Source organism: Ochlerotatus camptorhynchus, unplaced genomic scaffold (genome assembly GCF_037179485.1).
Source record: "Ochlerotatus camptorhynchus isolate MF236.1 unplaced genomic scaffold, CSIRO-AGI_Acam_v1.1 ptg000665l, whole genome shotgun sequence".
NCBI classification, from domain to species: Eukaryota; Metazoa; Arthropoda; class Insecta; order Diptera; family Culicidae; genus Ochlerotatus; species Ochlerotatus camptorhynchus.
In genome coordinates this window covers 125504-149414 of record NW_027041144.1, presented here as the reverse complement: position 1 = coordinate 149414, position 23911 = coordinate 125504, and the positions used below count along the sequence as shown (strand labels likewise).

The 23911-nt window shown below is 34.2% G+C and overlaps 1 protein-coding gene and 1 long non-coding RNA gene across 5 annotated transcripts in view; one reads left to right on the top strand and one right to left on the bottom strand.

The window, feature by feature from the left end:
• Fas2 (fasciclin 2) overlaps positions 1 to 23911 on the top strand; it is an 88289-nt gene that overhangs the window by 26147 nt on the left and 38231 nt on the right. Inside the window, exon 7 of one of the 4 annotated variants that reach the window (XM_065237951.1) lies at positions 8928 to 10335. The exons of the other annotated variants lie outside the window; for them this stretch is intronic. Coding sequence (XP_065094023.1) covers positions 8928 to 9037 — 110 coding nt within the window. The 3' untranslated portion in view covers positions 9038 to 10335. Of the gene's footprint in view, positions 1 to 8927; positions 10336 to 23911 lie in introns of those variants that run through there. 4 annotated transcript variants of the gene reach the window in all.
• Positions 13805 to 21255, bottom strand: LOC135714566 (uncharacterized). The gene is made up of 3 exons (XR_010518848.1): positions 17292 to 21255; positions 15028 to 17218; positions 13805 to 14879 (listed from the first exon to the last, which is right to left on the bottom strand). It is a non-coding gene; the product is annotated as an uncharacterized LOC135714566 (long non-coding RNA).

The following is a 23911-nucleotide window of genomic DNA, read 5'->3' as shown; positions in this document are numbered from 1 at the left end:
TACATGCACTGCAAGTATGTGTTCAGAAAGAGAATTCAGCAGGAAAGATGCATTTAGATGAGCCTGAAATTGAAACTTTAGAGTAAAAGTTTCTCCTACAAAGTTGTTTCATACAGTTAAGCCCTCATTTAGGTGTCAATTATTATTAATTTTTTATTTGAAATTTCTCAGCAAAGTAGCCTAGAGATAAGTTTTAGAACTTTTGAAGTCGCAATTTTTGCAGTGCAGAACATGTCGATATATTTCGTCGATCAAGAGTTATTGTCGTTTTTTTTAATTAAAATTAGCCGCTATACAAAATATCTTTTGACGACATTTGAAAAGGCCCAAATTATTCTATTTTATATAAAACATTAGAGACATGTTATGTTTCTAACTTTTATGAAATCATTTTGATTTTGATCATTTCAAAACTTTTAATTGGAATACCCCCGTGAACCCCCTGAAAAACTTATCATGCATATTAATGGGGTTAATTTTTAATTTGCACTCCTTGTAATCCTATCAGCATTAGTAATAGATGTTCCTGGTAGCGTTATTTGTTGCTATGTTTAGATGTCCCATTTCGCTTTCCTTCAGCTGAATGACGTTTGAGCAATTTTTAGTTTGCACGGCGTGCATATTAGCGGGGTTCAAATTAAAAAGGGTTCAGATTAAAAACGGTCAGATTACCGGGGGTCCATGGTAACTTCTTTATTAACAGATAAACCGAAAATTTTAACAAAAAAATCGTGAATGAAATAAATTTCCTCAACATTTTTTGCTAGGATGCTTCTGTCAAAGGAAGTCCAAGCACCATCTGAACGGCGTGGTCTGAAACTAAAATAAGTATGTAAACATATATTCCTCATCCTCCTGAACAACATTGCCCAGCATACCAAACCTCAACAATGCATGGGTGGAGCGCTATGATTTTTGTACAACAAAAGTACCATTGTGCCCCAGTGTACTCCGGTAAAACGGAACATGATCAAGGGAGCTATTTGAAGTGAATTGTTGATTACAGTGTCTTCCAGTTTTTTTTTCAAATACGTGTTTTTTTATTCTCGGCTTTCTGTAAAATCCATCGAGTGCCAAATCCAACTTCTGCCGTTACTGGCTAATTCCAGTAATCGGTGTAAAATATTCCGAAAGGCACTGTAATTAAAAATAGGCTTTTCACTCAAAATTCAATACTTTTCAAATTGGTTCGAAAATCATTACGTCTCCACCAGACCCAGATCATAAGGTCAAAATGAACAACAGGTTGAAATACACAATGAGCAGCAGTTGATCAGAATGTGCTTGCATGCAGTCCACATCTTGCCATGTGAATCTATTTTTTTTATGAAGGATGTGTTATTGCTACTTATTGCTACAATTTTAACAGCACTTATCGCACTTATCAGTGCTAAATATTACCTACAAATTATGTACCTTGTTTTATTCTAATTCCTCTATGATCCTTTGGATTCTTATAGTTCTTATGTTTGGACATCGATTTGAAAAATTCCTCTTCGATCAATTTGAATAAAGATTCTTCTGTTGCTATCACACCTAAATGCAAATGAAGAGGAAAATCTCTTGACCCCCTTCTGAGGAAGTTATTATGAGCAATGAATCTGATATGCTCACGGATAATAAGAATGATCGATCATTCCGTCCAAATTCCAATTAACATTCCCGGCTTAATGCCAAGAAGGAAAAGGTCCTCCCTATTGAGGAAACCACTTCCGATTTCTATGCTCTTCTCAACTATCTTCCTGAGAATGGACACTAATGTTCAACATACGGCAATAAAATTGAACTGTTCAAAGACCACTTTTAGCTTTATACGAGTTCATTTCTTCATTGTGTTTTTTTTTTTCAATTAATTTATTTATTAAGCTCAAATGCCAAAAAGGCGGCCATGGAGCCAAGAACCATTTAATGACTTTAAAATAACAATAAGATATTAAATAGAAACATTGTTTATGAGTTCTTCTTACTCTTCCTTGAAGGCGTCTTGAGTTTAGCTACCGCTTTCGCCCTCAACTCCCCTCCTTATTACAATATGTTTTTCCTTCCGCAGCGCCTACCGCTTGGCCTCCGAAATTTGTAGTAGTAATATGCATCATTTTTGCACTTGAAAACAGGCGGCTGCTTTCTCAGCAGCACTTGCTTCCGTTTCACATTTTCTTATCGGTGTCTAAGGACGCCACATCCATCACCACCACCTCTTCTTCCAGGGCCACAACCGCTTCCTCGTCTGGCGATGCACCTCCAATCCAGCGTACGTACTGATTGCTACCTCATTGCGTTGTTGGTTTTCTTCTGCCGTTAATTGTTGTATTGGCTGCTTCAAATCCTTCAGCAGCGAGTTGGAAATCTCCTTTTTTACATTCATTTTTTACCCCACACACCTGTAAGCATATCAAAGCACAAGGCGGCAGGAAATTTCTCCCGAACTACACGCTTCACATCACCGTTTTTCCCTAGCACCAATACTAGATCGATATCCGCGACTTCTGATGGGAGATCTTACACTCTCACGTATTGAACGGTGCCTCCAGCAGGTGACATGCGTACCTCGACTGTCTTCCCAGCGGCATAATGGAAACAATAATTGTTCCCGGTTGTGTACTACTCAATAAAGCATCGAATCCTCTTATTTGAACTTTATGAACATAGATTTTTCCTTCTCTATGCAATATGTAGCGATCATCTGAGTGGAATCCACATCCAGCGATTTCACATAGTTCCTAATGTCTTCCATTGATGGTTTTACCGAGCCATGCGGGAAGCTGAATCTAATCGTCAGTTTTATTTTCACCTACTTCTCCACCATTTGTTTGCTTTCAACGGGGTAATGGTAAAAGCAAACGAACCTCAAACAATGAGCAAGCACCGCAACAATGAGTTTCTATTGAAAAACAGACTATCGCGTGACTCGCACCGAAAAAAAAGGCACAGCGTCGACAGTTACAAGCTAACTGATTTTTTCATTCGAAACCAAAATTTTGAAAACTTTGGCAATTTCTGTCGAACAGAATTTGGTCTATTTACTTTTATACAATTAGTACAATGCCAGCAAAAGAATTTTCTCACGGGTGACCTACAGAAACTTACCCGTCATAGGTCTTAATTCTTCATTATTGGTGATTTTAATGCAAAACACCGCTCATGACACAATGCTCACTGCAATATCAACACAGCAAAAAAATAATTTTGATATCACATCAAAGTGGATACACTTCAATCGTGTCAAAACTATGGTGTAATATTACTTGCCAAAAAGGACAAAATTATCATTAATACAGTGCATGAACTGACATTACGCTGCTTTTACTGCAATTGTTTATTGTTGTGGCCATAAAAAATACATGAGATTTTCGACATGATTTAAGTGCATCCTCTTGGATGTGATATTAAAATTTATTTTCTGCTGTGAATGGTAAAATACTATTTGATGCTTTTTCAGCAGTATTCAATATCCAACCAGCATAACAAACTTTTCGTTAGTAAGAAATCCCTCAACTATTGATTTGGTCTTAACTGATTCATGTCAACTTTGCAGTCACTTGCTCTTCCGCTCTTGATCCGGCAGAAAAATGTCCGTAGGAGGCAATATCAAAGAACACTCGTTCTCACTATGAAACTTATCTGGCGGGATTTGCAAAAACATATTTAAAAATGACTCTCTGCCCAGAAGAACAAAAATGTTTTAAATAATGTGTCGAAATTAGACCCGAGCTCCAAACCCTTTTGGAAATACACAACAATTAAAAAAAATCCCTGTTCCAGCGCTTAAATAGGGCGGTAATCACAGACTCGAAAAAAGCTCAGTGCTCATATCTTCAATATGGGTCTTACTAGTCCTACTTAGAATCACGTTACTCGGGAGTATCTAAATATTTTCTCTAGGGAAATATTTTTGATGATTCCTGGGCAAATGATTTGGACGAAGTAAGAACTATAACTGAAAATATGAAACTCCAGGCTCCAAACAATTTTCCATATACTCATAAAAAAAAACTCTCAGAGAGTACCTTGTCTTTCTTGGTCAAATCCAACATAAGCTTCTAGCTACCATCCAATAAGTTTGCTTCCTTCAATAAGTAAACTCTTTGAAAAGATAATTTTGAATAGAATGATGCTTCACATCAATACGAACTAAATTTTTGAGTTTAAATTTAATTCGCTCAAACAAATCTGAAGGCTGCTCAACTGGAGTTGCTCTTCTCGACATATAAAAAGCATTCGACAGTGTTTGGCAAGAGGGTTTAATTGCTAAATAAAAAAAAAAAGTTTAAATGTCTACTCTATTTTAAGAAAAAAGCACTTCAAAGGATTCAGAACAAAGCTCTGAAGAAGATTTTGAAGCTGCCTTCCTGATACTTCCGAGGTACATAGAAGAAGTGCCCAACGAAAGAATTAATAATTTCCTATCAATTCCCTTTATAAGATAAAATTTAGTTGATATTTTTAGTGTGAAGATGAATATTGATATACTGACACGCAGGTATAGATATCCAGTTTAAAATACAGAACTGGAACTGGAAAGGCAATAACAATGTAAACACATTTAGATATATATCATAAAAAATAGGTTCGCAAGTTACTGCAGCACCTCGGTTAAAACATGAATGTTAATTGTTTTTAATGTGGTTGAGATAAAGAGTTAAAAGAAATATGTGCATCAAAGCTGATTACATCTTGACTGCTGGTTGATCTATTATTCAAGACGTATCGGTATGGTTTTTGCTTGATTGGCTGAGCCTGTATGAAGTTGCAGCAATTTTGGTTAAATAAAAGCTGTGTATTTCTTAAAGTACAATAAACCAAATCAGCTTAAATTTTACTTATTGTTAGTCAAAACATTGATTTTTCCAACCGTAAAATTTAATATACATCTGTTCATGACTACACTGCCTATAACCGCATATCAGTTCTATATGGATTTTCTTCAATTCTAAGATAACAACGTTATCCATTACACTAGTTTCCAGCATTTTTGAACTCGGTAAGGTGATGATCATTTCCAATGCAAAATCCTACGCTGAATTCAATACCGTGGTCAGAAAAAATTAAAGTAGAGCCATTTTTGAGATATACAAAAAATTTTGATTTTTTGAATTTTGGGCAAAAGTACGATTACTAAAATGTCAATATCTTTGGAACTAGTGCACCAATTTTAAATCTTTTTTTATGAAAATGAAGATAAATAAATTTGCTATCGTTCACTAGAATATTATGTCTTAATTAAAAATTTAATTTTGAAGTCATTTAAAAATTTACAGCATTTTTTTTTTTTTCCTGCGAATTTTCCATAAAAATCTTGTTTTAATCAACATTTTCAATGGGATAAAAAGATTCAAAAAATCATTCCATAATTTATTCTTAAAGTCCATTTAAAACCGGAGAAAATGAGCCTTTAATGGATGAAATCGGTTGGAAATTGTCGAAGTTATGAGCATTTTTGTAAAACACTTAAAAATGTTGCTGAAATACAACAGCTTTAGAGTTCCTTTTCTAGGTGTCGTTGTAAGCATCCAAATTGCATGTAAAGTTTTCATGGGAGATTCTTTTCTCTACATATCAATTTGATTAAGGCATATCAGGATTTAAAACCGAGTTGATACAAAAGAAATTTATTTAGGTTTTATTAAAAATGATTGAGAATCGAATGACTTTGTCTTCGATGTTTTGAACTTGTTTCTCGAATCAGAAACCAACAATAGTCACCCATCATTGCTTCATCCCAAAACCCTTGGTAACGACGTTCCATCATCTTCATTTGTTGGTGAAAACGTTCGCCGTGCTCATCACTCTCGTCATCAAGATTTTCCGGGGAAAAATCCATGTGAGAATGTAGGAAATGTATCTTCAAAGACATATTCACACCTGTGTTCAGTGAAATAAAAGGATTTGAAATTAATTATATGTAACAAACACAATATTTTTGATTAATACCTATTTTCTCATAATTTTTGAGCAATTCATCGACGGCTTCCTCATAATCTGGGCTTCTGAAATTTCCTAAAAAGGTTGTGACAACACGCTGGAACGATTTCCACGCTTCTTCCTCATCTGGTGTCAAAACTGTATTGAATGCGGAATCATTGAGCAGTATTTTGATCTGTGGGCCAACAAATACACCTTCCTTTATCTTTGCGTCAGATAAATTTGGAAATACTGATTTCAAGTACTGGAATGCCGGCCCTTCTTTTTGCAACGCTTTGACGACATTTTTGAATAGCCCAAGTTTTATATGTAGTAGTGGAAGTATTATGCGTTCTTTTACCACAAGAGGATCATTTTTAACGTTGTCTTTACCAATTGTGAAATTATCCCGTTTTGGCCAATCTTTTCGGACGTAGTGTTCCTTACGAGCGCGACTGTCCCATTTACACAAAAAACACATATTTTGTGTATCCCTGTTGCAATCCAGTCAACATGGCAACCACTTTAAGATCGGAACAAATTTTCCAATTGTGTTGATTGTAATTTATCAAATTGAGCAATAGAGCCATTGATTCATACGTTTCCTTCATATTAACGGCATGAGCTAATGGAATAGAAGGTTTCTCATTCCCTTGATGCAGTAAAACGGCTTTCAAGCTCAACTTGCTGCTATCGATGAATAAACGCCATTCAGCTGGATCATATGGCTCACCAAACTCTTCAAACAAGCCGTTTATGTCATGGCAAAAGCATGCCTTGTCCTTTGTAGAATAATATTTGTCAAATTTCTTGTGACGATTCCTGTGACAAGAAATTTTGACCTCCTTGCTCAGCATGTTGTGTTCTTTCAAGCGTGATGCCAGCAATTCGGATTTCACCTTCGATAAGTCGAGATCTCGCACCAAATCATTAAATTCGGATTGTGTAAACAGTTTTGGGTTTCTTTCCAATTCCACCTCGAAGTCTTCCTCGCATTCCTCCTTGAATTCCTCCTCACTTTTTGTAACGATTCAACAGAGGGCGCTCGTTTTCGCTTTGGATAAACAGGATACGGGACCGAACTTGAATGTGGAACAGGTTTTGTCATAGAAGCCACTTGTGGATACTCAACTGTTTTGTGACGTCCTTGTTGCTTAACTTTTGTCAAGCAGAAATAACAATCCGTTGCATGACAAAACGGTCGACGTCATATGGTGGGCATGTCAAAGGACAAATAGCGACTGACAGATAACAAATAAGTGAGTTAGTAAGTAAGACATTAACACTTATCAAAAATAGATGAAGTAAGATAATGTGGATCAGGAAAGAACAAAGCACTACCATGCTGTACATAAATTGTTTATATGAAAGTTATTCAAAAAATCAATTTACCTTGCGCCTGACATCCACCTAGCCAAGCACGTTTTGCACGAACTACATAATACTTTTGGAATCCACGGTTCGTCAAAGTCTCCAGGATCAATTTTAAAATAAAGCCTGTATGCAGTTTGCAACGAAGCAGTGAAATTGACCGATTTTGTAAATATATAGTTGCCACACGCGTAACAAAACTTTTGAGGATCATTTTTACACTTGATTTCACGTTTTGTCGTATACATCGTTAAGCAATGTTAAAGAAAGAAAGCTGTCAAGTTGAGTTGGTTGCGTTAGGTTCTCGCCGAGTGGTCTCACAAACACTAGCGTAAATTATATTGTTGAAAATATCCCATTTAATTTTGCGTGACAGCTGGTAGTGTTAGTGAAATGCACCGTATGCGTACACGTCCGCAGAAAGGCTTACTGGAAGTGGTGCATGAACCTAGGAGTGGGACAACGGCCAATCTTGGAACATTCAATTTCCATGATTTTACAAAAAATTTCATAACTTCGACAATTTCCAACCGATTTGATCCATTAAAGGCTCATTTTCTCCAGTTTTTAATGGACTTTAAGAATAAATTATGGAATGAATTTTTAAATCTTTTTATCCCATTAAAAATGTTGATTAAAACAAGATTTTTATGGAAAATTCGCAGGAAAAATTAAAAAAAATGCTGTAAATTTTTAAATGACTTCAAAATTAAATTTTTAATTAAGACATAATATTCTAGTGAACAATAGCAAATTTATTTATCTTCATTTTCATAAAAAAAGATTTAAAATTGGTGCACTAGTTCCAAAGATATTGACATTTTAGTAATCGTACTTTTGTCCAAAATTCAAAAAATCAAAATTTTTGTATATCTCAAAAATGGCTCTACTTTATTTTTTTTCTCACCACGGCATTGAATTCAGCGTAGGATTTTGCATTAGAAACGTTGGTCAACCACTAAAGTTCACACTTTTTATGTTGTTTTGTAAACTAGTGTTATCAATTGAAACAATGTGAAGACAACAACAGGTCATTTTTTCCCATTAAGCAAAATAATCAGGTAAAATTGTTCGTGTTTTAAAGGTCCCATATAAACTTAATGTGTTTTGTGCATAAACATTTTCTAACCATAATTTAAAATTTTCGGGTGCTAACCAGATTTGGCAGATTTGACTTTGTGAAGAGACATTTTTTAATTTGCATAAGTATAGTAATCATATCTCCGAAATTGGTCATTGCGTGCTATTTTGAGAAACAATAAGATACTGGTCTTGATAATTCCATATAACTTGTTGAAAAATTTTAGAGGTACAATTGTTCTATTCTATTGATCTAACACGTTTTCCATTTTGAAAAGTAGCTTCATTCAATGAATCAACATCAGCGAATACTTTACAACCTTCACCCAACATGATAGATATGAATTATATCCCGAAACCGAAATTATGAATGTATATTCTGCAATTCTTATTGCCAAAAACAAAAATCTGGACATTCTGTTGCTTAAAAAAAGATCACCAATTTGAAAACCGTGGATGTAGCCAAAACCCCTCCCAACATGGACAACCTACCGAGAGTGAAGATAAATTCAACTCCATGTTCCTTCTCTTTCTCTCGTTCTTTTTTTTTTCTTCCACAAATTGCATTCGTCTAGGAAATTATTACTACGGCAGTGGCAATTCTAACGACGCTCTGTGGTCATCCATCATTGCCGGATTGATGTTGATAGCCACGTTCAATTCAATCCATCATCAACGATCGTAAAAGTTAGTGTGCCCCTCCGCTTTCCTATAATGCTTCTCCGTTGGGACGCTGAGGGCGCCCACCATCACCTCCCGAGATGTTTCGTCAGGAAAAAGAAATCCACATTGCGACAAATAATAAGGAAAAAATGCATACAATCGAGAACAGCACCCGAAGATCCACAGTATAGAAGAAAATGTGTTCTAGATTTTCCATCTCGCGTCCGCGTCCAAACCACCAACTAACTATAGGCGATATAAATAAAATAAAGCAACAACTCTGAACCCCTGGCAGGGACACCATAGACGAAGAAAACATAAATGACCGAATCTAGACTTTTTATCGTCGTTTACTGCAGCAGCAGCAGGGAAAACTATCACGAGAGAAATCAATAATCGTTTTTTACGCCAAAAAAGTGTTCAGAGACTGACTGAGTGGGACAAGTCAAGCGACCATGCGGAAAACCAGTAGTGCAGACACTCATTTTCACTACCGTATTTTAAGCATCTTTAGGAGAACGAAAGTGCGAAACGGGTCCACCTAGGAAAGGGAGGGAATATTATGCTGAAAAGTCGAAAATTTAAAGGAAATCAGCGACAGTGCAGGAGAAAGAAGAAAAAAAATCGCGCTCGAGTAAACTATGACCGTTAATGTAAATGAGGTGGAAATGAATCAAGGAAAAGCGGAATGCAAATTACAGGAATAATTAATTCCACTTTCTTTCCAGTGCCGTTTCCCTCTACATCCTCGCACCGTCATATTAGATTGTATTATTTGTACTATTTTCAACTTTCCTGCGATTGGGGAATGCGTTAAGTTCAATGGAATTTGGTGAGGCTATTTCTCACGGCGGGTATGAATTTACACTGTTACGATTGCCTGGCTCGCGACCGTAAATTCGTTTTACCGTGCATATTTTTGGCTCCGCGGTTGGTCGGCCGTTCGTGTGAAACCGAACTACGCGAGGAATCCGATAAGAGCAGTTTTAGATTCATTACTAATGAATTATGAGGCAGGTGCGCGCTTTTTTTTTATGAGCTCTATCACAGGTCATAACTTAATCAAGTAATTTGGGTTAGTTTTTTTGTTTGATGGCATTTTTGTCTAGTAGGTTTTGTTTTGATTTGTTCTTCGGTAGTTCTGTTCTACAAGCTTAGTCAATTGGAACTGCAGTTGAATATTTTCTAAGAAATTCACAGAAAATGAAATCCCAAGAACAGTGTTGGTTTTCAAATACTTTTATATTTAGTTATATTATGAACTTATTGATTTTCATAAAAAAAACATTATTCGTGTAATTTAACGAATGAGCAATGGTTTTGATTGCAAAATACCGTGCGGGACCGAAATCCGTACACCTAAGCACGAGAGAATCATTAACGGTCAATACTAAATAATGCTATCACATTATGCTCTGTATCACATCTTTTTCCTTTACATTTATCTTTATTTTTCCAATATTTGCAAACACCAGGTCTTAAAATTACCTTTAATTATTAGAAAAAAGGATTTAAATTGCACATATCTTGAATCAAAATCCGTACAGCGTTTTACGATTGAATCAAAATCCGTACAGTTTTGAATCGAAATCCGTACACTGTGTTGAGGATGAATCAAAATCCGTACAGTCATGAATCAAAATCCGTACATGAATGTAAATCGATCCAAATCAATGAAAAAAAAACGTGTTGCTATCTTGAATTAAGATTTTTTTTGTAGTTGCTTGGCTAAGAGTCCAAAACAGCTATATTCGTTTAAATACACTAGTTTACAGCATATTTGAACTTTGTACGCTGCTGGTCATTTCCCATGTAAAATCGTGCGCTGAATCCAAAAATGTAGTCCAAAAAAATCTCGGTAGGATAGTTTTGGAGATATAGGGGTAAGAGAGGCATAGTGAACAGGTGGGGCATAGTGAGCATCGCGCGTGCTCCAGCTTGGACTTCCGGCCGTTCAGAACAAATTTGTTGGCTGTAGGATCAATATCTTAATGATATTGATCCTACTACCAGTTGATTTGTTTCATGCAGTTGGAGATCCAGAGCCAAAGTACGGGATGCTCACTATGCCCCTCCTTCCCCTAGCTAAAAAATGAAATCTCACGTTAAAAAAAAACGAAAACACAAATATCTCTGGCTGCAATGAAGTGATATTAATTATTTTAACGCCAAATTAAAGGTGATACAATTTTATTTCGATCGTTAAAACACTATTTTTCCGTGACAGTAATGGTAGAACCACCATAAACATTTTAATTTACATTGCTTAAAAACTTAGCAGAAATTCAATTTTTCTTAGGAAAACTTAAAAAACTATTAACTAACAACAATACCATCAATCTCACTGACAATTGATGTTCAATTGATCCAACGAAAAAATTTCTTACCTATAATTTAGCGTTAAAATAATTGATATAATCTCATTACAACCGGAGATATTTGTATTACAGTAATCAAACTTGTTTAAAGTGAATTTTCATTTTTAGCTGTATCCCAAAAACTATCCTACTGACATTTTTTTCGACTACATTGTTGAATTCAGTGCACGATTTTACATAAGAATCATTCGTCAAAGGTTCAAGTTCATTTTTTTTACTTTTACTTTTTTAACTAATGATATCAGCGTTAGATTAATTGATGCTCCAATCGATTCAAAGGAGAGGTAACTGAATTCTTTTTATTTAAGAAGGTAACTGTTCTAGATTTTTATGCTAACTAATATCATGTTTAAGGATCAATTTCTTCCAAATTTTATTCTATACCAGTACTTTGGGTTAAATATTCTTACTGGAGTTTTCCTCCGATCACAACTTCGAGGTTTTTGAAATTTGACATGTGATAACGTGCAAGATGCGCCATACTTTGGAACTCCACCAACCCACTGGCATCAAGCGATAAATTAACCGGTTCCTAAGATGGAAGCCCTATAATGGCGGATAAGTAAAAGAAAAATACAACCATCTTAGAAACCAACAAAAAAAGACAATGAACTGACATCAAGGATTAGTTTTTCGTTTTGTGCTTGAAAATTAAAATTGGTAAAATAACGACTATAACTTAATTTAATTTAATACGTCAAGAGAGTAATAATCATAAAAATACAGATCTTTCATTGCTTCTTTTCCACAGCTTTCTTCTGCTTCTTCTCCATTGTTACCATTGCCTTTTCAAGTTATAATGCTTTCTTGCTTCCAACCCTAATAAAAATAACCATAATAGAGAGCTTAAGGGGAAGCTCACCGGCCCAAAAATAAAAAAATATTTTCGGTACGTTTTTATTTTTCTAAAAACATTGGGAAAAATTATCAAAAATCCAAGAAAATCAGTTTCTTCCTTAGATTTTTGTCAAAAATTACATGCAAAAAATTTTTGTCTATCCCATCATGAAAAAAAATTGGACTCTCAGAAAAACCGAAAAGTTGATGTTTTGTGATTTTTTGAGTCCAACTTTATGCCATAATGACTTATAAAACATGTTTTTGCACGTGAATTTTCTTTAAAAAATTAGAAAAAATGTGATTTTTTTAGATTTTTGATACTTTTTTTCAATACTTTTAGAAAAATCAAAACGTAATTTTTTTTTTCGGATCGGTCTGCTTCCCCTTAACGACGTGTTCGGGGTATCATCCAAACCATTTGTGGGAAAGTTTACCCATCCGGGATAAAGTTCGTTCATGGTATTTGTTTATTAGGGAACTTTCTTTGCTCTTCTTCCTTTTCTTCCTCCTCTTCCTCTCTCGCTCAACCTTTTTCTTTTGTCGTTCCTCAATCCTTTGTTTCTTTGCGTTCTCTTTATCAATTTTCGCCCGTACTACTTTCATGTGTATTTCCAGTCATTCCTCGCTGGTAGCTACTGCTGGGAATGCTCTCTGTAAGGGAGCATCCAAAAATGACGTAGCATATTTTTGATCAATTTTATACTCCTCCCCTCCCCTCGTAGCGTATTTGGCTATATCCAATACATGGCCGGTCACAAATTCTGAAACCTTCACCTCCCCCCTCAAATGCTACGTCATTTATGCATGGTCCCTAATTTGTATATGCGTGTTGGTGATATCCTGTAGGGGAGCTGCGTTGTTTTACTTTTCGGACGCTCTTCATTAAAAGATATTAATAATATAACGTTTACAATACGAATAAAATAAGAGAGTAGCGATTGAATACGGCATCTCTTATGGTGGTGAATTGAACGGCAAAATCCCTGGATGCTTCTTGGTATGATTTCTCCGCACGCATCATTGCCACAGTCTTCTCCAAATCCTCCGGCGTGTATTTAGTTTCCATGATCTGCTGAAAAACATTGGATAAAGTAGAATCGTCATTAGTGATGCACAAGTGTACGGATTTAGAATCAGCTGTTATATATGGATCGAAATCCGTACAGTACTAATTTTGATAAATAAATACCATATGAACGATCCATTGCTTAGAATTGAGATATAAAACGATAAACACTAACCTTTTCGATCGACCTTCAGGAAACTACTTGCAAACATCACTGAAATACGCTTAACAAACTGAAGTAAATCTGAGAGATTTCCTTAGAAAATCGTTAAGAACGCAACCGATTGACAGAAATGCCCGACACGTGTTAAGGTTTTTATTTTTATTATTTTAATTGCATGACATTCTGCTTAATTGTTGACGTAAACATTAAGCTAATGCATGAATGAACATGAATATGTATTCATGTATAACATTTACATTGTTATGATGCTTATAAATAAACAAATTCAACAGGGTGTACGGATTTCGGTGCTGTACGGATTTCGGTCCCGCACGGTATCAATCCGGTATAGCTTCCGCATCTAATTACTCCCAAACCATCATATCAGCTATTTCATAGTATTAAAATTACAAAATCGTGATCATTCTCAAACTACGATTGAAGATTAGTGTAAGCGAATGCTTACCTCACTTTTCAACTAGATTGTATTCCTCAATCAAACGGTAGTTCAAACAGATTCGACTGAAGTGTCAAATACGTGAATGAGATACAATTCATACATACAATTCTATGCAGTTATAAACAGGCTTATTCAGTTTTTAACCAGATTTATTATTTTATGGGTTATGTTAAATGCCGTGAACTGATGTACATCGACCAAAAGTTTTCTCAAATATAAAGGTTCATCTTATGAAGTAGGAAGATTCACGCATTGTCAATTTTTCCATTTTTAAATTCTTTATTAAGATTATTTTTAGCCACTTCTGGAATGAGCGCTGTATCGAAATTATGTTCTTAACAACATTAGCTCTCCAAATCTGTAAACAAATAATATTAATAAAAAAAAAGTAGTTTCATTATGTGTGTCGTGTCCTTTCTTAAAACTTATCAAAGAAAACAAATCAAAACACATTCTTAAAGGGACTGCGCTCATGTTAGATTTAGTTCCTTTTATGAGATTTCGGACAGTGCATTTTCGAGTTTATTGAAAGCATTGTTACAGAATATTTTTGTTTATTTCAAGGTTTTAGAACTCATAATATCATTTCAAAGATGTTTTTTACAATTGCCATTCAGCATCAGCAATCAGCATTCAATAGATTGTGGTTGCAAACAAGTTGAATTGGGTCGAAAATCAAAATTTCTCATGTAGTGAATTTTTCAGCAAGAATTACCTACGGAGTTGATGTCAAATTAGGCCAAAAAAATTTAAAATTGTTGTGATTTGTTCACAGCCTTTTCCATGGATTGTAAATCTACTAAGATCATAAAACAACTTCAAAAAATAGTGTACGATTTGTTCAAAATGTAAGAAAAACCCGTTTTGTCACACTGTCAAAAATTTATAAGAAAATCTTAATTCAAGAACATAAAAGTTCGTGAAAGAATTTTTTTTAATTTGTTTTTGTGAAATTAACTTCTAAAGAAGAACATGACATAAATAAATGAAAAACCTTTTTTTCATGTTAATAATTTTGTATGGGTTTTTCCAAAATTTGTTCACAACTTATTTTCAATACAGTCCTTAGTTTATCACTTATGCTGGTCAATTTATGCTGTTCCACTGCTTTTGGAAGATTTTATTAGCATAACGCTCACGTATGAACTTTCATTCTCGATTATTACATTAACAAAATAATTTTTCAGGGCGTGAAAGGGTTTAAAAGTTATTTATAGTAAAAAAGGTCATTAATCTTGGAATTTTTTTTTTTTTTAATTTTATTTATTTCGACTTCTCAAATTATTTTCATAGAAGAAAGCCCAATTTTGAAATTTAATCGATTGAATTTCAATGTCGGTTTAGAAAGCCTAATCTTTACAATAAAAGTGATCTGAGGTTTTTTTTTTATAGAGATCTCCTACTACAAAGATAATCTGAGGGTTAGATTTTTTTAATTTATACAAGTATCTAAAACTTATCAACAATGACAATTTTGAAAAGAGGCACATTCAACTATTAAATGCTCTAAACAATCTTTAGCTAGAACCTGCGATTAATTTGAAGAAAATTTGGCATTTAGAATATATTGGAAGATAACGGGCTAAGAAAAACAAAATACATGTATACCATGATGGAAATTAAGCGCTCTTCCCAAGTAACAATTTTGGTTTTATGAGGGTTCTGTAGACCATGATTTAGATTTGTAGAATGCTATAAGACCTCGATAAAGCCTGCGATGTTACTTAGGTTCGGAGCATGTTAGTAATTGATAATCAACATTTAAAAGTGTTCGGATTTTTGGACTTTGTGTATGTATTTCTAGCCGTTGCAGTACACGTGTAAATTCAAAATTACTTGGTTAACGATTAAATGTCTTATTATACACGATTTTATTGGTAACAAATTAAGTTTGACAAGCCATGCTAGTTTATTCGATTCAATTTGCAAATCAAACATGATGCATCGTATAAAGCTCGACAATTTTCATTATATGTATACGATCATCATGCGATGAAATTCATTCTTATATGCGATTTGAACGAAATCTGCAGTATTTTACAATTTTAGCTGTGCATTTTTTTACGACTACAGGTTGTCTATAAAAGACTTACTACAATTTTCAAAATTGTGCGGCTTTTCATTTTTCAAATTCTGAAACTATGGATTTTTTATTGATTTCAGAAACGGAGATGAACTAGCCTATGGCTAAAAATCTCCTAAATAAAGAAAAAAAAAATGTTTTCAGTAAAATTTAAGATCTCTTGAAAATGCTAAGACGAAAAAGGTCAAGATGTCCTGATTTTTTTTTCAAAATTCCTGATTTGATAAAAATTTAAATTCCGGGCTCTTGGAAATTTTTTTTGCAAGATTATGTCTGGCACTATGCAGAATTTTCAAAAGATTTTTAGGGAATTCCAAAGCTGTCTGAGGAGAGTATATTTATGAGGATATACTGTTCGATAAATTAATGTAAATTTCAGTGATATACAGCGCACACGCAGTTGTCGTTTGAATTAGCGGAAATTTAATTTACACGATATTTCATGTAAATTCAAGCGCGATTCTGCATACTTCAGCAATGTTGTTTACAAGCTTGTAAGCAATTTCATTGTTTATACCTAGTATATCTCAAAATGAATCGAGTGGAGCTTCAAACGAATTTTTATGAGAATTCTACAGTGATCGTCAGGAGATTTCCTAGGGAGGAAAATTCAAACAAAGCATCAGAAGAGCATTCTAAAGGAGAGATTTATTGCATGGTAAACGAATTCTTAAGAGTTCCAATGAGGATAAGTCCAGATAAGTTCCGAATAAGTTTCACGGAAAGTTTGGAAACCTTAAAAAAAAACATTCTGAGGAGCATTTACAGGATGTTCAAATAAAAGTTAAAAGGTTATTTTTAAGGATATTTCAAAATGAATTCTGCGCAGTATTTCAAGGGAATCCTGTGGAGCGTCTTATTGGAATTCCCAAGTGAAGTCCGAGAAGAATTCTAGATCAACATTTGAAATAGACGGAACAACCAAATGTACTAATTGAGAATAAGATCACTTGACAATAAAATCACTTGACCAATACAATACAATTGCAATAGGATTAATTGTCATCAACAGAATGTAATCCATTATATTGTTATTTTATTTTTATTTTTACGCGGGAACCACTTGAACGTCTATTGCAAATTGCAAATGTATGTTTTGTTGGTTTTGCATCTAATAATTCAAGTCTGGGTACTGCTTCTCATCTGGGAGCCAATATGTATTAACCCTTCTTATTTATCGTCATGTTTTATCATCTCATAGAAATGAACAATACTTTTTCGCAACACATTATTAATTGTAAGCTCAACGGCAGAAACAAAGGGTTCTGTGAAGAAAGTTAAAAAACCAGCACAGTTTTGATGACTCAGCTGAGTTGCAATTTCAATCATTTATACTCTGGCGAAGCAAGTGTGTAAACAAACTTTATGAGGGTCATGGAGGTTCGAGCACTCGTTTTTGGTGGGATTTATATGACGAAGAGCAAAACAATATGCTACTTGAGAACATTTTCAAGTAGTTTACTATTGACTTACAAAATAAAATCGATTTAGGCCGCAATACCCAGATCATCATAGGAAATTAAAAAACGATACATAAGAGTTCATTTTATTACATTTGTAAGAATTGTCTCCCAAACACCCCATCTGTCAGCAAATGTTTGCAATTGGACAAATTCAATCCCATTCGTAGCATGTTTCGATGTGAATTTTTTTACTGAAGTCCAAAAAATTTTATAATTGGGTAGTGGTTATATCAGTTTTTGCCCTTTTTGCTTGTATAATTCTTCGTTGGATTTTTTAAATAACATCATTCGCATTTTGAATACGGTTTGGCGTCACGTGTTTTGTTTCATTTTCCATCACATGATAGTTTTTGAAAATCACTGAATGTTATTAACTGGCATAAAATAAGAGTGCATAATCAAAACAGTGATATTTGACGTTTTCCGACGAAACAATTACCTGACGTTTTAACACGGCGTTCCATTTTACTCACGCTACCCCTATCGAAATATTCTTTATACAAGCACGAACACTGTTTATTAGGGTGGGTCTAGTTTGTATGTACCACAAACCCCTGCACCTCACTCGTCATTCGATCTGTATTGAGGTCCCTAAAACTATGCCAATTCAGTTAAGATCTGGAGAGTTTATAGTTTGTATGAGAAACGGAATGAAACTTTTAAAAAATTAACACAAAAATTACTCAAACCTGTATCCAGATCATTACAAGAATACGTAAAAATCACATGGGAGTAATTAGATGCGGAAGTTTCCAATGTTGTTTTATCAGTACTTAAGAGTAATTCAAATCATTCATGGTGGTAAGCTCCAACCTTGGATTAAATCCCAATCACGAATGTCAGGCTGCTTTGCTGTCAACGTCGGTAGTAATCAAAACGTTCAAACAGTTACTGAAGTCTTCCCCTATCCGATGATGATGTTGTTTTGCGTTGGCTAGCTAGATTTCTAGAAATCATCGAGAGAAGTCTTTGTTTACAAAAGCTGTTACGCCATAATTCCCACTCTATCTAGAACTGTCAGAACTTCCAATCAAGGCCAGTTTAAAAAAAAAATAATCCAAGTGGGAGCTTACCACCATTAAATTGTTTCAGTTATGTGTAATGGTATTACAAACATCACACACAATATTAAATAGATTATATATTTCGAATAGAGGCAAAAAAAACTTGTTCGGAATTAAAACAAACGGAACGGATCAGAATTCGAAGCGCAATCAAAACTTCTCGCTGCATGGATAACTGCGATCATTTCGTGGCTTCCCACCAAAACATCGATGTTAAGCTTCTTGGCAAATTGAATAATTATGTATCTCCACTGTTGATCGACGAAACTCGGAAACCTATCGAATTTAAAACGGTCTGACGTATTTTTACGTACGAATGTTTTTTCATTGAGTGTTAAAAAGTGTCATCTAGGTAGGTAGAATCATCAATAGCATTTATATATCAATTGTTTCTATTGTAAGATAACTAGTTCAAACGTTAGAACGCGAAAAAATCATGGTGATGGTTTAAAAAGGATTTTATTGAATGTTAAAGGGGTAAATAATCACATTGTAAGGAAGAGAATATGCTAATTTAGTCAGTAGAATGCAATTAGCAATAATCAGCAAACATAGAGAATTCCATAAGAAACACTAACACCGAAGGTGAGAACTTGACTAAGACTGTAACAAAAGTTTTTTTTTTGTTTCGGTTCCGACCTAGCAACTAAAAACATACTAACGATCCTAAAATAGATAATTCTGGAAAACGAAAATTTATTGTAGAGTCGATCAGTGCAGAACCAAATACAATAAAAAATGGAGCAAAATTTCATTGAAGACAAACTGAGCGTGTAATTTACGTATCAAAAACAGGATAAAAAAAATCATATTTCACTAAAATACCAGGAACCGAATTGACTTCCATTGTAAATATGAAAACACTTCCCCGAAAATACAAAGCAGTTGTAAATATTCTACTTCTATACTGTAACCATATCAAATACTCTGGTATCCCAAAGCCGTGGATCTGTGGGATAGGCGCAGAAATCATCAAACTTTTTTTTTGGTAAGCATTATGAGTTCCAGTGGCTATCCATTATTTTTTCTGCGCGTTCACAGCTTGTAAATATTTATCTGCTGCAAGTATTACTTTTTGTTTTCACCATTCACCAACCTCGCTCATTCATTTTACGTTTGCCGACAGAATCAATTTGGAAATGAAGTGAGCTACGCGCTGTGAAAATTTGAGAAAAACGCATCTGTAATCCCCCGTCGAACAATCGAAACAATGACCATTAAGCTGAATTCAGTGACTTCATTTATTATAGATTCCCACAACTTCGACCGAACGAATATTTATTTGGTGTAGTGGCGAGAGGCGGTCATTTCGCTTTTCATCTGTGTAGGCATGATTGTTTTTTTTTGCTTAGTACATGAGCACAATATGATCACGTTTCATTATTCACTGTTGATTGCGGTTAATGAAATGGGTGTGAATCTGCATTTATACAGTGAGGCAATTTTTAATTAAAGTGACACTTATGAAAAGTTCGATGCACATCGATGCAGTTTAAAAGGATTTTTAGATGTACCACGTATGGAGTGTTCCACATAAATATGGCTTATGAAAATTTCATAGGCCTTAATTCGAACCTACCATAATAGGAACGTATAGCCATGACTGGAAAACCTACCGTACTGGTAATCGAATTGCATTCTGATTGCTGAGTTGAAAAGTAATCATCTCTTGAACAACATGTCAGAAGGACCTAACTCAAACCGTAAAAAAATACTTGGAACGTAAATTTCGCACGAATGTCAAAACACTTACACGGACTAACTATGCCATCTCACAGAGCTAAGTTTGGTGATGTAGTTGCTCGAGAAGACGACGTTTCGAGTTAAACGGTTCTGACTTGTTGTTACTGAATTTCAAATTACCGGACATTGAGGGAATCGATTTTTACCAACTTTGTGAAAACACTACAAATGGTTCATTTACAAATATTTTGTTTGAATTATCAAATCTAGCGTTAAGAATCATAAGAACCTAACTTCAATGATCGTTTCTCTTCATCGATTTTCTCTTTTGATATTAACTCGGCTGGATTAATATTTCTCGTTGCGTTAGCTGGGAAATAGGTTTACTTAACTGTAGTAACGGAAAGAGAAAATCTATGACGATAGTGTTCATGACTCTGAGCCAGAGATGCCAGATATGTTTTTTCAGAAGTCTGCGAAAAATATCTGTGAATTTCAAAAATGTCTGTGAATTTCTGAAATGTATGTAAATAGGCTGCAAATTTTTTTGCAGAAGTTTTGTGTGTGACCGTGGTGGTGGGTGGTCGGTAGGTGGAGTCATGAAATAGATGCAAAATTTTAAATGTCAGTAAAAGTCATGTTCGAGCAAAAAAGACCTGCTTTAAACGAATTAAACCTTATTGGAGTTGGGATTGCATCAGTTTACGCCGTATACGTTAAAAGCAATTAATAAAAAAGATAAATTACGATTACACGACAAATTAGGTCGACTCCAAGTTGAGATTAGTTCACTCAAAAATATTTCGTCCGAAATTTGAGCAAAATTTTCAATATTTGAAAAGATTGCATTTTCAAAAACTTTTTTTACAAAATAATTTTAAAAACATATATCATAGGCATGATAAATAATTTCTGTTTTTAACACATCTTTTATTATTTAACACAAAGTTACTAATTTGTTTTACCGTGTATGTTTCACCAAGTGAGACTTTATTTTTCCCTAAAAAAAATTCTCAGACGTTAAATCGATTGGAACTGACATTTTAGAGCTATGATTTATTAAAAATATCGAAAACTAACAAAACCATAGCTTAAACTTTTAAAATCGTTTCTTGTGCAAAAATTTACAAATCTTAATTATAAACAAAAAGTAAAAAAAGAATTACCTAAATTTGTTGTTGTGTATGATTTTTGTTATTTTTTAAGTGTACAACTTGAAACTTTCTCAGAAAATAGATTTTTTACAACTGCCTTTTTTATAATAAAAATATTTTAAAAATATTGAAAAGTATTTTTAAAACATTTTTTTCGAAATTTTTTTGATTGTCGTGTATGTTTCAAAAGAAAAGCAATTGTTTTTTGTTCCAACGTTGTCTAAGAAGTCATTTCTATTGGTACTGACGTTTTCGAGTTATGACAAATTTTGTCGAAAAATATCGAATACGCCGTTTTTGGAGATTTTTGCGAGAATCATTTTGGCAGAATATCATAGATTGACTTATAAACAATTATGCAAAGTTTCATGCAAATCAGAGAAGGTCGAGTCTGACATTCAGTATTTTTTTCCGTTGTTTGGCCTGGAAATGATGCTCTTTGGCTCTTTTCTCAAATTAATGATTTCTTAATCAAATACACAATACACAATCTTGACCGAGCAGAAACGCCAACTTGGTGATATCATTGAAGGAGGGAAGGAGAGGGCAATATGAATTTGAAAATAGATCATTTTACAAAAGGAGCTAAAAGGTGAGTCGATAATAATAACGACACATTAAATTGATTGGTAAATCTATAGTTGGCTATAGTTATCGAAATGAAACCAAATTATTACAATAGATCAGTATATGTATTTATTTCAGCTTGCATACGTCAGTTCAATTTTAGTCAGTTAGTGGAATCTAACCTATGCCTTTCTACACAAACATAATGAGTTTGAGTAAAATGCTCAACATTTGCGATTGACACCCTCCATCAGAGCCTGTACAGTCGTTTCGGGTACGTATTCCTCAGTTTTTTTCCACATCCTCATCCTTTCTTTTTCTTCCTTCACCTCTCCTTTGGTCATCCGAAGTTCACACTTCATCATGACCTAATAGGTTTCGATCGGAAGGAGTTCAGGACAGTTTAGTATTTCGGTATTTCGTTAGCAGCTTCATGTAGAGTTTCCGGGCGCGCGTTTTGGCAACACTCTTCTGGCGTTCGTCCAGATTTGGAAAGTTCTGCACCTTGTACATTTTTAATCCGGATCGTTTCTTGACCCCCTGAACGAAACTTTACGAAAGATCATCCCGGTTTTCGTTCAGCTTGTGGTCTACTGTCATTCATTCCTGGAACCTTTGGAGGACCCTTGAAACGGTTGAATGATGTATATTCAATGCGACAATCCAGGATTTTACATGTGGGTGAACAAAATCCTTTCGCGAAAGGTTTGCTGATTTTCTTCCATCTTGACCAGAATTACACTGACAACTGCACAATTGAGCGGATGTAAACAATACACTCTAAAGAAAAACTGGTCAAAATATGGTTAATAACAGTCAAGTATGAAAAAAGGTACGCAAATTTGAAAGTGTCGCAATATCGACTTTAGTTAGCCTGACAGACCTGATGAGATTGATGTTGGTTTGGCTTCTATTGAAAAATCAGTTCATAACGCGTTTTGTAAATGGTTTGTATTAGACTGACGTGGATTGACTGTATTAGTAGAGTGAAGACATCTACCATCGTGGCGGACGTCTATGGACACTTTTGAGGAGTAATCGATATTTTTATGAAGTCGATTAGTTTGGTAGTTAGTATTAGCATATAATATATCGCTTATAGAGGTTCCCTTATATGATGTGTTATGAGATGTATATCGTAGGTCATCGAGTTGATTAAAAATATATTCACCTTACAGTTATCAAAAATGAAGTGAAAAAATCAATTTTGGTGATAACATTGATGACAAAGATTCAAATATTGTACCCCACACACGATTTAGATAGTGATAACGAAATCAAGAGAAATCAAGAAATGAATTCGATCACGTTAACGTGAGTGTTTGACATAAACATCATCAATGGTATGCAAATACAATGTTTAGACCAGGGTGGCCAAAAACTGTAATTCCTAATTTTTCCCGGTTGTCCATGGACATTGTTGTTGACAGTATTGTTAAAAAATGGACTATAATATACAAATTTGTTTCTAATTATAGAAACCTAGCATCTTCAGAAATTGTATGTTTATTTTTACGGGAGCAAGATTTATGAAAACAGATAGAATTGAGAGAAAATATTTATTATAGTTCAATTAAAACTAATTTGCTTCGGAAAAAAAACTATACAGTTTTTGAAGACGCTAGGTTTTCATGATAAGGAGCAAATTTGTATATCAAGGACCAATTTTTTTATACTAGTAATATAAAAATTAATAATACCATAATAATACAATATTTATCGAGGATAAAAACATTATTTCAGACTTTCTATTTCGAAACATTTCAAAGATTATAGATATTTGAAAATACCACACATTTCGAAAAAGTAGTGTAAATTTCTGTTCAGTATAATGCACATAAATGGAGCGTCACATATCATATAAGTTTCCATTATATATAATGTAAAGTTCTGACACATTTCATGCATTGTAGCAAATATTGTTTACAAAAGCCCATCTTTGTAAACAACATTGTTTACAAGTTGCTCAGTTGCC